At 33.8% G+C, this 15,945-nt stretch overlaps 1 protein-coding gene across 1 annotated transcript; it reads left to right on the forward strand.

Annotated features, from left to right (window-relative positions):
- The first annotated feature begins 7,340 nt into the window (after nt 1–7,340).
- On the forward strand, nt 7,341–12,653 carry LOC111502413 (uncharacterized). The gene is made up of 2 exons (XM_023156489.2): nt 7,341–7,487; nt 12,284–12,653. Exons 1-2 carry the CDS (start codon nt 7,476–7,478, stop codon nt 12,575–12,577), a joined length of 306 nt encoding a protein of 101 aa, XP_023012257.2. The 5' UTR covers nt 7,341–7,475; the 3' UTR covers nt 12,578–12,653.
- Nucleotides 12,654–15,945: the final 3,292 nt, after the last annotated feature.

Below are 15,945 nucleotides of genomic sequence, written 5' to 3' on the forward strand. Positions count from 1 at the left end.
GAAAATTTATGACATTATTCCGTCGAAATTTGTACATCAGACAGACGTACAGATTGGTTCCATAATTACTATCATTTTTTTAAGGAAAAAACACAAGCACTACCGTAAAATCCTTAAAGCGATCTAAGAGCGGTGCCTGAACGAAAGTAACGATACACATTGGATTTGAATGGCTCTCAGGAAGTTTATTCCACATAAACGCAGTTCACCAAATGAAAGATTTCTTAAACAGTGAAGTTTGTATAATTATGTAAAGTATTTCTAATCGTATTTTTTTTAAGAGGGAACAAATTTTGCTCTTCAATGCCCGTAAAGGAGAGAGTAGTTGTTTCAGAGACTCTTCCTTTCAGAATATATATGAAAGTGAAAGAAATGTATGTAGATGTTCTGCAGAACATTTTTCTGGGAGCTTTCGTTAACCTTTGTTTTTTTATTTATCATCGTATTTATGAACGAGTAGAGGTTGGAAACTGAAAAGGTGTCTCTTTATGAGTTTTCCATATTTTTGTAATTGCACTTAATCAGACGAGTTCATGTGCAAATGTGCCGTGTGGCGAAAAATTTATTGCACACTTTTGCTATATCGTTAGACAAAACAAGTTTTATTTACCAAGAAATAACATTTCGCTCGAAGAGCATAGAAGAAAAAAAGTTTCATTTTTTTTGGTAATACGAAAGTTTCCAAAATATCATATTTAAACTGAGTAATATTTTTGGAAATATCAATTTTCTTTTCCATTTCTTTACTTGATGGTAGAGTCTATCGAAGAGAGTCGTCATGAAATTCATTAAGATAATAGTACACTTTAGTCTGTAGTTCCCTGTCTGTCAAATTTGAAAAATTACCAAACTCGATAAGAGATTTGAGATAGGTGAAGTTAGAAATAGTATATTCAAGTAACCCTTCATTGGCTCAATATGGTCATATATGACATCATAGTGCTGCCATTTAATGAAAATGATCACTTGTATTGATATCATTGACGAGATAATTTCATATTCTATCAAATTCTTGACTTAACGGTTATATCGAGAGGAACTTCTGATTGTTGAAAACATCGACTTCGGATACGTTTATCATTGATTTAAATTTTAAATGGGGCTGTGTAGGTACAATGACTTCGTTATCATGCTGTATATCATTGATACATAAATACTCATAATTTCAAAACATCCGCTTTCAACAAAAAGTACATTCCACTCGATATTTTATGGAAATAAGTAATTTCATTGAATTTTCATGGAATTCGTTGAACAATCATATCAGGGTCCTTCGAATAATATTTCTGATAAATATTTATAGTATTTTCATGCACGGGATCATTCGAAGGAAAAATATAGATGTAGTTAAAATAGTGTGCCACTAGCTACACAAGATTATGCCAGTAGCTACTTTTAATGCTGGAATACCTACTTGATGAAAATCCATAACGTATTCAAGTAACTCTTCATTGTAAGATTTTCATTGAACAGTTCAAAAAAACCACAGCACGTGTTCTGTAAGACAATAGCTTCTTCAAGCTGAATTCTACCAAATTAGTGCTTTATATGATACAATTTTTATTTCAAGATCTTTCAGCTATAAATGACTGATGATTTTACAAGAGTTCAGGTAATAACTAATAAAAATTTTGAACATTATGAAAAAACAACGTGCCCAATGACTGATAATTTTATCGGAATTTAAATATAAATCAATATGTGTGCAATTAGTGCTTTATATGATACAATTTTTATTTCAAGATCTTTCAGCTATCAATGACTGATGATTTTACAAGAGTTCAGGTGATAACTAATAAAAATTTTGAACATTATGAAAAAACAACGGGCCCAATGACTGATAATTTTATCGGAATTTAAATATAAATCAATATGTGTGATCGATGACTTGTTTATTTTGTGGTAATTCATGATCACTTTGATGAAATGAATAAAAACACTTTTGTCTAATTACCACTAGTTAATTTTATTTATACGAGCGGTTTCGGGTTAAGCCCCATCATCAAGTATAAAACTGAAATGTGAAGTTTGAAAACTCGGTTATATCGGAGTTTTCAGGTAAAATGTAAGGATAAGTACTTATGATGCACTGTTTGGAACCTTTGGTGTAGTAATGAATATTACTGGAGTTTTTCCCAACACCATCGTTATTTTTAACATCTCGACACACGTGTTTTGATCACCAAGTGATCATCTTCAAAGAGGAAGATTAAAACTGTTTTAATCTGTTTATGTTTATGATTCTGGGGGTTATTAAGGATGCGGGTATTTTCTAGTGTGACCATAACTTAAAAGTGACTTAATAGTGAGTCTATAAGGATAACTGACTTTTGCAGATTTAAATTATTATTATATTTGATGAAATTATGTTTCAGACATGTATCAAGCAGTTTGCAAAATTCGGTAGTTATATATGGTTTTGTATTATAATACGAAAGATGGGAAATTCTCATTTTCGAAGGCCCAATCTCCACATCTTGTTAATTATTAATTTGAGCGGGAGTAAGAATAAATTTCAGCAAGTGATCTTGGCGGTTTTTTTTGGAAAACAACCCAGCCTTCAAAAAATTTCCTCCTCGTGATTCAGAGTGTTGTGTCTGAAAAAAAATATATATCACCCAAAACGCAAAAAATTGCAAAACTTCTTCGCAACGTTTAACCCTCCGTTAGTGTACCCAAATAAATTATCTCGGTTAGTGTACTGGGGTATGGCATACCCCAAATAAAAGTCATTTCAGAAATACTGAGATAACAAAGTTTTATCGTTTTGATAACTATATATGTTTTTCTGCATATTTTTCAGTGAAATGAAGCAATAACAGCAGTTGAATATTTCTCTTTGAAATTCAAAAATCATCAATTGAAAAATATATGTTTATTATATCCTGGAAAAACACAGTTCAAGTATATTTATCATAAAATATGGAGATCATAACATGGCATATACAACTAAAAGAAATATTCTAAAAAACTGTTCCACAAACAAAACATTGCAAAACTGAGAGTGGTAACTTCCCAAATAGAAGAGTTACGGGCTCTTGAAATTGGCACAATTTTCGCATGTCATCATTGCGTGCTCCATACAAATTGGACTATGTCTTCCTGTCTTTGCTTCTTGGACAAACAGAATATCCATTGCTTGAGATTCGTCGCTTAGGTCCCGGTTCATGACGTTTGTATTTCTGCGTATTTGCTTTGAATATAACTTGAGCATTCACTCCAGCGGAATTCATGAACGAAAAAAATAGTGTCGAAGGCCAACGGCGGTTGTTTCTCGACACACTGTAATTAGTAGATAACTCATCCAATATGTCTACACCGCCTTCGGTGGAATTATAGAAGCTGATAATTTCAGGTAGTCATGATGTAATGTAAATAAAAGTATGATATTCTTTCCCTTTTTGGCACTTGTTTTTTCTGCCAAATCCAACCGATGTCAGCTTATACTTCTTGAGCAAATTCATCATAAGAGGGTAGCTGGTAAACCAGTTATCAAAAGTAATGTTTTGTTTAGTTCCAGATACTGGTTCAATTGAACGCTCGACTATGTCTTCCAGATATTCCGTCTCAGAAACTATTTTCCGATTCGTCCCGTGTGTGTTTTGTTTCTTCTCCAGCAGCATGTTCTTCGTCTATTTGTGCGACTCCGACTTCTTCTAGCACACCTTCATCTTCACCTTCAGAATTTCTATCAATAAATAACCCATCATCATCAGAACTGGCGCCAAACTCTTCCCATAAACGTTTGAGTCTTTTTTGTTCTTCTTCGTAGGACATTTCACAATTTTAGTGAAACTCCTGATATAAGCATGAAAATAATCAACAATATTTTGCAGAATATTATTTCAAATGAGAAATTCACCTCCAAGCTTGATGATACAAATAGTTACATTAAAAGTGTTCCGGAGTATGTCGTACCCTGACTGACTTCTAAGATGTCTCGCTTACAATTGAGACGTTGGAGAGAGATGATAGTGTGTAGTATCTGGAAGAATATGTTTCAACTACAGCTACTAAGCACTAGAAGTCGGTATTTCAATTTGTTTTGATATGTTATACCCCAGAACACTAACGAAGGGCTGAAGAATGAAAGGATGATGTAACGAATCCTACAAACAAATCCTAGAGGTACTTTGGAGGTTATATAGTTTTTTCTTTATTGAATAGGGGTATACATTTACAAATTGCTAAATCAACTCAGCAGGTATATTGCAATGTATATTCTGGAAATATAATGCCTTGCCTCTCTCAGCAATGTCCATTGTTAAATGAAAGCAAAAAAACTATGCGCTACACACACCTTGAACATAATAAATTACCATCGAATAAAGATGATCCTATGCCGGTTATTGGGCACTTGAGTAAACAGGAGTGATTCACTCACGGTATGGTGGGAAATATTAGCAATAAACGTCTCACCAAGTAATAATGAAAAGGTGGAACACTCATAAATTCCAAACTTTTGACTTAACTGTTGCTCACCTAAATTGATGATTTTGCCGTGTGTACGACGATCAGGACAATGGTCGGACACCGATGAGCTACCCAGGCACTTCCCGATGCAAAAACTCACAAAAAAAAATCTTGGTTACTGTATGATGGTCAGCGGCTGCTGTTATTTACCATACCTAACTTTCTGCAATCGGACCAAACCATCACAACAGGATCCTATTGTGAGGAAATTGACGAAATGTACCGGAAATTGCATCAGCAGCAGCACTGGTCAACAGAAGAGGTCCGATCCTGCTTAACGACAACGCCCGTCCTCACGTTTGACGAATTGAGCCTCGGAGTTCTGCCTCGCCCACCCTACCCCCCAGACCTCTCACCTAACCGATTAGCATCTTTTCAAGCACTTCGATAACTTTCTTACCGGTAGAACCTTCGCCAATCAGGACCAGGCAAGAACGATCTTTGTCGATTTCATCGAATCCCGAGCAATTATTTTTATGCTGACGGAATTTATCGACTTGTTGGCAAAAGTACACTGATTCAAATGGCGCTCATTAGGATCAAAATGAATAAGTTTTCACCGAGATGTTCACTGGAAACAGACTTAGGGCTCTAAAACAAACAACAACGTTGATGAAAGAGTGTAAAATTTGAAACAACAACGTTGTTTTGATGTGCCACAAAAGTTATCGGTGACACTTTGCTAGGTAAAAAAACGCATAGTTGTAGATGAGATGTCTTCAAAACACAATTCTGTATTCCTAAGAATATCTTGAGTGAACTGGACTTGAAACGTTATTGGTATATTCTTTTGTAATGTATGATTTGCTGAAGATATAGTTGTGGAGTTGGCCGCGGTGGTAGTGCGCCCAACTCACGATCGGAAGGCCGTGGATTCGATTCCCGCCTCGACCAGATATTTTTCTCGAGAGAATTTATCTGGTTGAAGCTGGGATGATTCTGCAACCGTGTAAGGAATCACACGTTAAAAGGTAAGACCTCGTTAGTCCTTAGTTCGCACAAATATCTCAACTTTTGAGAGTTGTCGTTCGTATGGGGGCGACAGCTGATTAACGGAAAAACAGATTTTGAAAACAGATTTTTTCAAGAACAGATTATCAACTGGTATTTTGAAATTTTGACCCTACTGGTCAAGCTTTGTCAACAAGTAATCTTATGATAATGAAGCATATTCATTATTATTATTAGGCAAAACACGCTCATTGCAGGCAACAAAACATCATACAATATTTGTTTTTTTTTGTTTTCCTCATTCCTTCCATAGTCGATGAATCTAGCAGCTAAATTATACTTTATGGGATACTCACGGATTTTCGCGATTTTTTCTGAAATGATACTACATGATGGTAGGAATTCAGAACACTTTTATTTTTTGTCGGACTCAATTAGTTTTCGAGATATCTCCTGGCAAAGTTTGTATGACGTTATATTTTACCTTTTTTTTTTAAGCAATAAACGATTGCAATTCACATATTTTTTTATTCAACACAACTTTTTCCATATCATCGCACCTTTTTCTATCCCTTTTCATTTACTTATTGGCGAGTTTTCTGAAATTAGAATGAAATTTCATAATTTGTCAGGTGCACACAAATCATTTTTTATAAATTGCATTAAGTTTCACTATTCGAAAATACGTTCCTTTTAGAATTCGGAGGTCACGTTAGATGTTAAGTTTAGAGATAGTTTTTTTAAATTCTAAAGTAAGGTTAGACTGAGTTAGTTTAGGTCGGGTTAGGTTAGGTTGAGTTAGCATGTGACAAATTATGGAATTTCAATCTAATTTCAAGAAACTTAGCAATAAGTGAATAAAAAGGGATAGAAAAAAGTGCGATGATTTGGAAAAAGATGTATTGAATAAAAAATATGTGAATTTCAATCATTCATTGCTAAAAAAAGGTAAAAAATGACATCATACAAACTTTGACAGGCTATATATCTAAAACTGATTGAGTCTGACAAAAAATAAAAAGTGTTCTTATTTCCTACCATCATGTAGTATCATCACAGAAAAAATCGCGAAAACCCGTGAGTATCCCATAAAGTAAAATTTCCCCAATCTAGCTATATCCCTCAAATTTCAATATATCTACATTACCTAAACGTAGAACTTAAAAACCGGCTTTCTGAAAGATGGAAATTATAGGAATTAAAATCAATACAAAACTCGAACTCGAACAATCATTAGCTTTTCTTTTTCTCAAACCCTGGTATTTCAGTTGTGTTAGAATATTAATAAATTTTTTTTGGGAAAGAAAGTTTTTGGCTTTCTACTACTCCATCTGATACAAAAAAAAAGGGGAATGAGAGAATCTTCCAAAGAAAGGAAGGAAGTAATCAATTTGAAACTCTATACATAAATGTGTAGATCATGCAAAGAAATAACTTTCAGTAACAAACTGAAAGAAAGTCCTCCTGAAACAGCTACTTTCATATAAACATTGAATTACACGAAAGAAAATAATTCTTTCGAAACAAATACTTCTATATGAACACTGAATTATACAGAAGATACTTTTCTTTACTCAGTTTGTATTTCAAATATTTGTTGTGGAATAAGAATCAGATATCATTCACATGAGTTCTACTTTGAATGAATGGTAATAAATTTTACTCACATAGAACACTGTCACCCTCACTGGTATCAGATGGAGTAGTAGAAAGCCAAAAACTTTCTTTCCCAAAAAAAATTAATCACTCCTAAAAATATAACCCCTTCAATTAAATCAATAAAATGTTTGATACAAAGAGTAAAAAAGAGATGAATATTTTTTCATTTCAAGGCATGCATATTACATAAACAAAGTATCCTACTACTGGTAGACATACCCATAATCAGGAGTGTTTGCAATAATGCAACATATGCTTAAAATGCGTAAGATTACCGAATGGAAGGTGAAGGCCTCAAATACATTAATGATCATTTGAAGTTTTCTACATATAAATACTAGGGTTGAAGAACAGATATTCAGTTTTCAATCGACTGTGAAAATAAGTACACCATGAACTCCTTGGTAAGGTTTTACTCTTAGACTTCTTTATTTATATATCGAAAATCCCTTCAACCCAATTTTTATATCCATTAGAAGTCCCATGTTCACTGAAAAACTAAAATTAGTTTCTTTCTTTCACTTTTCATTAGTAATGGACGTATAACGAAAAAATAAACTTGTGACGCATGTGAAACACCGTGACACCGTGAACCTCCATACCAAATTTGAAAATATTTATTATTGATTGTAATAAACCAATAGACAATATTGTAATAACTGATAAAATACCCACAAAAATTGAAAATCACTTTTGGAAATACTCCCTTGTGTAGTAATCGTAGACTAAAGAAATCTTAAGCATTAATATTCTTCACATTTTTTTCCAACCCTGATAAATGATTTTGCAGAAAACCTAAATATATTTTACCAATTGAAACACTCGTTAAAGGACGTTCACCCTGTTTTCTGATTTCTTTTCACCGAAACAAAAGTTTTAAACATTTTGAGTGGCTCGAAGTTGTGAAAAACATGTCACGGTTGAAGATAACATAACAATGAAGGACATATTAAATTATTTTCCAAAAGAAAATAAAAACGATATGCTAAGTTGACACAGTTCAACTGATGTCAGTTCAATGTCACTTCAATGTCAAATATTAAATGAATTGAAGGGGTTATATTTTTTAGGAGTGAATAATTTTTGGGAAAGAAAGTTTTTGGCTTTCTACTACTCCATCTTGGTACAAAAAAAGAAGGATGAGGGAGCCTTCCAAAGAAAGGAAGGAAGTAACTCTATACATGGATGTGTAGATCATGCAAAGAAATAACTTTCAGACACAAACTGAAAGAAAGTCCTACTGCATGATCTACACATCCATGTATAGAGTTACTTCCTTCCTTTTTTTGGAAGACTCCCTCATCCTTCTTTTTTTGTATCAAGATGGAGTGGTAGAAAACCAAAAACTTTCTTTCCCAAAATATTAAATGTTATGACATACATCCAGCAATAGGCCTGTACCAACTAGTACAAGGAATAAGATTATTGTGATGAATAAGCTTGGAGAAAAATGCCCATGAGACTGCAGTGTTTTCCAGACTCATGAGAGAAATAGACAAAAAAGACGGCTTGAAAGTAGTAGAAAAAAATCTGAATTCAAGAATCAATCATCCATTTTCTATATAGATACATCAATTGATGCAGCAGTGATAGCTATCCAATTTTTCGATAACCAAAGATATACTAAATATCACTTTCGCAAGTCCATTCTAATAATGTTTAGCTAACTGTAAATTATGTAGCCCTCATTCATGACTGAAATCATTACTGAGTTTTGAATCCATGTTATTCAGAATTGGAGGCTCTTCAGGGATCGAGTCATGAATTAGTATTTGAACTGTGAATTAGAAAATTGCATCCACCGTAACCATTTTTAAAACAACATGATAAAAATGTTTTTAGTTTACTTTACTCAGTTACTTTCGATCAGTTGTTCTAGAAAATAACTATCATCAAACATAAAATCAGTGAACTAAACATCTTCTTGACGTGCTTGTGATAATGATGTGTTCACGATGTTATCAACAATATTTATCGTGCGCCTCTATTTGACACCTCATTATTAAAAGTTTTTGTTTCGTGTTAGGAGGAACGCATTCGTTTCTCATTAGGATCATAGTGTTATCTATTTGACTGTTCTCAAATTTCAGCATCTTCTTTCATTCTACTCTTTAGTTTAATGACTGATGTCTAATACTTCAATATCTCTTTCTTTTTATAGCGTGTTTCTTGTGGAGTTTTCTGCATATTTCTTTAATTTTCAGCTTATTCGTTTTTTCATCCAGTTTCTGTCTATCATCTCAGTGACTAACTGTGAGTCTTATCCAAATTTTTAAAACTTTCTTAAAAGTTCATTGTGATTTTACACAAAACCCCGACACATTTTCCATTATAGAATAGCTTAAACTTCAGAAACATGAATTATTATCTAAAGTTCAATCAGATATTTCATTGTATACTAGATTCAACTACATGAAAAGAGGAAATATAGTCTTTGATTTACTAGAGAAAGCAGGTAGAAACAGGTCAATCATTTATTTTATATCACAAATCAATTTTTGTAGATGGACTTAAATCGATTATCTGGTACGAACAGATAAACAGAAGCAAAGCAGAGATATTCAAATTGATTTGATCGTTTATTAAATCACAGGCATTTCTGAATTTATTATTTTCCATACTTTCCAAAAGGATGAGTATGAAACTTTTCTTCTGGAGATGAGGAGTTTCAAATTCATGATTTAACTCATATATCGCTGTGTAGAGGTGAGTAGCATAAGCCGAATTGAATTTTTTTCATTTTGGAAACATTTTGGAGTGCTTTCAATATTCTCAGATCGGTATATGGCAAACATCGAAAATTATATGAACAAGACAAATTATAAATTTCTGATCTACCCGACACCAAATTAGTGTTTTTGTTATTTCAAATATCCATGTATTATATCGCCCGTTCCCATGTGAACCGCTGACCATGCTGAAGCAGAATCTCGCGATTCTGGGAAACTGATGTACAAGAAATCTTATCTTCATGGGAGAATATTTTTATAATTTAGTCTTAATTTTGCTCTCACACTGTTAACACCTGTTTTTATGAATAAAACTTAATTTTTAAAAAAGGACTTTGACACCCGAAAGTTATATTTGGCGCAGTCGGTAGGATACTCAAAATTGAACGTATCGAACGTGCAGTTTGCGTTTCAACGATTCATCGGGTATCGAACTTGTTGTTTTGTCTTGTGGAGGTGTTTGTGAAGGAGTGGCTCTTCAAACTTCAAGAAACCAAATCCATCGTGGACCTTTCAGCTACCCTCAACAGGCAGATCATCGGGGAGTGGAGAAGAATCGTCCAGTCTCGCAAGGAAGTCTACCTGGAAATCAAAAATCGAGGAACCAGTCGTGTACCTTATAAAGTATGCCCAAAGTTCTTACAATTTTAATATTATCTGAAACTCTCGGACTTCAGGAAAATATATCTAAACAAAACCTAAAAAACAATCCAGGACTTATTTCTCTCAGACTTGGAACAGCCAGAGTCGAAACGCACGCATATACACTTATTCGTTACTATGATTTAAATCCAATAATCATGGAAGTACATAAACTGAAATCCAACTCAAAAAATGTAAGGACACTTGTAGGCGGTTACAAAGACTACTCATGGGATACATCTAACTATTTAAAAATATTATAATTTTCTGAAAAAGGGGTGAGTGATAGACTCGACAATATTTTACCACATCCACTCAGAACAGAACCCGGTCTTATAAATGGCGTTGGATCCATTTCCAAATCAATCACAGGAAATTTAGATTCCAGCGATGTTGAAAAATATGACCGTCGGATCAAAGAATTACAAAATAATCAAAATAATCTAGTAACGAACATCAAGAAGCAAAACTCACTCTCAATGTCATTAATTGATCAGTTCAATAGTACAGTTCAGCAAATAAAACATAATGAAAGGCTGGAATCAAAAATAAATCAAATAGCAAAAATTGTTGAAAATTAAACGTATAAAGAAAATTCTATGTTCATCGAAGACATCGTGAATCAGATAATCATAAATTCAATTTTGCAAGATGTTGAAAACTCAATACAATTTTTCAGAACGAACATTCTTCATTCTAGTATGCTTTGCTCTCACACTATTAACACCTATTTTTGTTAATGAAATTTAATTTTCAAAAAAGGACTTTGACACCCGGAAGTTATATTTCATGCTCAAATTTATTATTGATTCTATACGTTATATTCATATCTTTATTTTTTTGAAATCTTCACCTATTTTAGAAACGGGTAAATTTCCTTTTCAATTTCGTTTGCCTTACTATAAACTGCATTAGTAAGTTTTTGTTGGCAATTTATAGAGTATTCGTTAGTATTATCACGTAACATACATCTCTTCTCTATATCAGTTTCAATATCAGATTAATTCGTACATTTTCTGGTTGTTCTTTTTTTTTCATCAATGTCCTCATTTCGTATTATACTATAAAGGTAGAATTCAGAATTACAACTTGAACAACAAAAAAGTACTTTCCTGATAGTGACTTGACTTGTTGTTTTTACTGATGTCATTCAACATTGCTTCACATACATATATTTTTTTACGAACATGACAACTCTTAATATATTTTTTATGTAAAAGAAGTCGTTATTTTTAATAACATGTAAAACACATATTTATGCTAAAGTTCAATAATTGTTAAAGAATTCCTCTTCGATTTGTTACGAATAACAAGATTAGGCTTTCCTTTCGATGCTTCTGGAATTAAATTATATCCATCTCATACACTGTAAAGTAATGATATTGACGAATGCTAGCACAAAGTGAATTATTTGCTTTGTACGATTTAGTGGTAAAATTTCCACTTCAATAACTGATAACTGTTTTTTTCTTGGAATTCTTTGGTAAAATTCATATACATATCAGATTTTACCCGATTGTATAGTTTTCAAAATATATTCAAGAAACACATTATTGTGGCATCTTCACTAAACAGTTTTACGCGTTTCGCTATACATAAGCTTCATCAGGCGTGTTTATACTCTGAGTATACTCTCAGTATTAACATACCTGATGAAACTATTGTATAGCAAAACACGTGTAAACTGTGAAAATCTAACAATGGAGTGTCACTTAAATATATATTATATGTACTTTCAAACAAAAATTACTATTCAAATAAAAGATTGTAAACAGATGATAATTTTTTTAAGGAGTTGACATTGATAACTATCATTCATTGACTTTCAGGTCGCTATCCTCCTAGTCGCCACCTTGGCCTGTGCCCAAGCCTCCGTCCTCGGTTGGGGGGGAGCTGCCACCCTCGTAGGACCTGCCAATCCAGGAGCTCTTCTCTCAGGCCCCGCCGCTGAAGCTGTCGTTGCCGGACCAGATGGCAGTCTTATTTCCGGAGCCGCTCAAGCTGGAGTCCTTGCAGCTGCCCCCATTCCTGGTGGAGTTGTCAGTGCCGCAGTCGCCCCTGGAGTTGTAGCCCCTGGATGGGGAGCCGGCTTGGGATGGGGACACGGAGCGTGGGGTAGATAAACAGTCGGCTAGTCTTTGAAAATTGTGATTTTCGTCGGAACTGATCTTGAATGTTAATAAATGATTTCTTTTTTTATTCTTGTACTTGCTTTAGAGGGTGGTGAGATGAACAGCTGTAACTTTGCTCAAGTTCAGCATGTTCAGATATTGGTAAGATTTTTTCACTGATAAATGCAATAATAGAATATCGTGCCCTATGAGTTTTTTAATGAAGTTTGAAAAGCATTCGAGTGCTTCAAAGTTGTTTGTAGATGTTTTCATGTGAATCATAACATTTTTTCACTTCAATATGAAAGATACATGTCAGGACCTTGTTAGGAATCACACTTTAAAAGGTAAGACCTCGTTATTCCTTAGCTTGCACAAGTTTCTCAACTTCTGAGAGTTGTCGTTCGTATGGGGGCGACAGCTGATTACCGGAAAAACAGATTTTAAACAGATTTTCAAACAGTGGTTTGCTACTTACATGAGTATTTGCAAGTGATATGTAACAAAATCGTTTCGAATTTTAGATCTGAAAATATGGGTGTACCTCAAATCTAAATTTTATGGCCCACTTTACCAATAGTTCATCTATATACGAGTACTACTAAAATTCTCGAAAGTACTGCTAACTGAATTTGTTGCCCTCGCTAATTAATATTTCAAATATCCTAAAACAAGTCGAGGTTGTGTACACAAATATATGTGAATGGGATGACAAGAACAAGTTTTGCCTGGATTACAACTGTAACATTGTATGAAATAAGTCGAGCAAATACTCAACATCTTGATCATATCTTTAAATGATTCATTGATTCATTGTACATGTACATGTACATGAATCACTAAACTACCAGGACTTGAAATAAATTGAAAAGAATCGACAATGAAGGCACATTATGTATAGAGTATGCTTTACTCATTATTTCGGGTGCTTTCATTCTAACTCAAAATATAGGCAAAATTCACTCAGGAGTCTATTCCGATGTTTTTTCTATTATAGCTAAAATGAAAACAACTGATTAATGTGGAAGTATGTACAAACTTTGGAATTTCAACGATGATAAACATCACTTTGTAAACCAATTACAATCTTATTTCTTGGACAGAAAGTAAAATTTTGAATATCAATGAAATTATTGGTATCATAAAAAAAGGTTTACTTTCCAGTTAATCGTCCAAAAGGGAACCCGAACATTTACCCTTATTTATTTCCAAGAACTCCTGCAAGTTCAACTTCTGTCCCTCAGCTTCTACATGAAGTAGATCGTACAAAATGTTGAAATCATGATTGTTCTTCAAAAGGTGGCAAGCATAGGTGGAACTGGTCTTCTTCAGTTCGAAACTTGTTTTATGTTCAGAAATTCTCGTTTTAAAATTTCTTGAAGTCCTACGTACACTTTTGGACATGATCCGCATGTTAGTATATAGACACCTGATCTGTTGTTCTTGTCTATATGTGATTTGTTTTTCCTAAGAACAAGTATTTACCAGTTGAGGAGGCTACGGTGTTAGCAAAACCCATCTAGGAATAAAAAATTTTTGTGAAAATTGTTTAATTTTTATCATGGGTAGAGAGACAGCGAATCTACTTCATTGTCATGAGAGTATTCTTGTGGACGAAGTTTCGCTTAATCTATAATGCAGTGTATACGTAAAAACAAAGTGTATTTGAATTAATCAATTTTCACTTCGCCATAACGCCATTCAATCACACGGCTAGCTTTTTAATTGAATATTTGAGGCGCTCAAAACGTTCAACACTACAACTGATTCAAAAGCCGCCGTCTAATTGAATTAGTTTGGCGCTCACCACCGCGGCGCTAGGTGCGTTTTGGTACATATAACAAGGAATGTATTTGGCTAGCGTTAGAAGAAAATGTTAAACCAATTTTCCACAAGCCTCATCCGGTTCCATTTGCTTTTCGGGGAAAGGTGGAGACATAATTGAATAAATTAGAAAAAGAAGGTGTAATTGAGAAAGTGGACAATTCTAATTGGGAAACGCCATTAGTGCCATTAGTAACCATTAGTTATGAAAGCAAATGGTAAAGACATTCGGATTTGTGCCAATTACAAAATGACGATAAACAAATATCTTAAAGATTTTAACCACCCCTTACCTAGAATAAATGAAATTTTTGTAGCTTTACAAGTCACCCTAGTTGATTTGCCATTTAACCAGTTGGCTAAGCGTCTTCTAGCTGTAGTGTTGAACGTTGCAGTCAACAAGTCGGCTAAACGACGTATAGCCGTGTGATTGAATAGCGTTGTTGTTCTGTCAAAGGGCTAGCTATTTGATTGAACGGCAATTTTAACCTGTTGGCTGCGACATATATAAATACATATAAGTCGTACAGGATACTGGAAAATAATAAAAAAAAAATTATCATTATCAACTTCTTGTCTATTACAGTATATCACTTAAAAACCTTTCACAGCATTCCTGAAGCATTGTAAAGATTTTATTTCTGTTACATTCTTTGGCAAATGGTTAAACATTCTACAACCATTATAAACAATGGAATCCTTTTTGACTGATGTCACTGGTGTTGGGTTGCCTTGCCATATATTGGGTTGGTGAGGATTGAAATTTGTTCAAATATTATTAAATCAAACACACTATTTCCATTGTAAAGATAGAAATCACTTTTATAATTCCATGAGTTCTTCCAAGAGTCTGTACGTTTTGATTTGCACGGCTCGTTTTTGCAAAATTAAAATATTTTGTAGAAGATAACCACTACTATTATTTGATAATCGTAAAACTACCAAACCCTTGGGAAGATTGAACAAACTTCAGTTTCGTGATATAATATGAACTTCAGCAATCATAAAATTGTTAAAACCAATACAGGTTCATATTTTAAATTCCAAATTTGAAAGTTCCTCAAGTAGTATTGTATTATATGTTTTTAAGAACAAAACATAAGCAATACTCTACACCTATTACTACGCCTGTGCGTAAGTAGCGATTCACGTTGGATTTGAATCGCTGGAGATTAAATTCATTTGGGAAAACGTTCTCAGAAAGTTTATTCCACATAAACGCAGTTTTCGAAATGAAAGAGTTCTTAAAGAGTGAAGTTCGAGGTGTACTGAGTTGGACCTCAAAACTATGAACATTCACAGTCCGTCGCGTATTTTTCATATGTACCGCTCTTGGTGGAATCAATTGTGCCAAGTCACTTGAACACTTTTCGTGAAAGTATATAGAAGATATCTCCAACCTTTCTTCGATGTTCCAGGCTATCAAGATTTCACGTAATGTTCGCATCTCTAATCAGACGGATGGCTCTTTTCTGGATGGAATCCAGCAACTTCAGAGTATGTTTGGGGCAGAGCATGAGAACAATACTCCAAAAAAGGTCTGATCTGAGCTTCAT

This window comes from Leptinotarsa decemlineata, unplaced genomic scaffold (assembly GCF_025532065.1).
Source record: "Leptinotarsa decemlineata unplaced genomic scaffold, Ldec_3_MD MMD2_tig00026314_RagTag_RagTag, whole genome shotgun sequence".
In the NCBI taxonomy this organism is placed as follows: domain Eukaryota; kingdom Metazoa; phylum Arthropoda; class Insecta; order Coleoptera; family Chrysomelidae; genus Leptinotarsa; species Leptinotarsa decemlineata.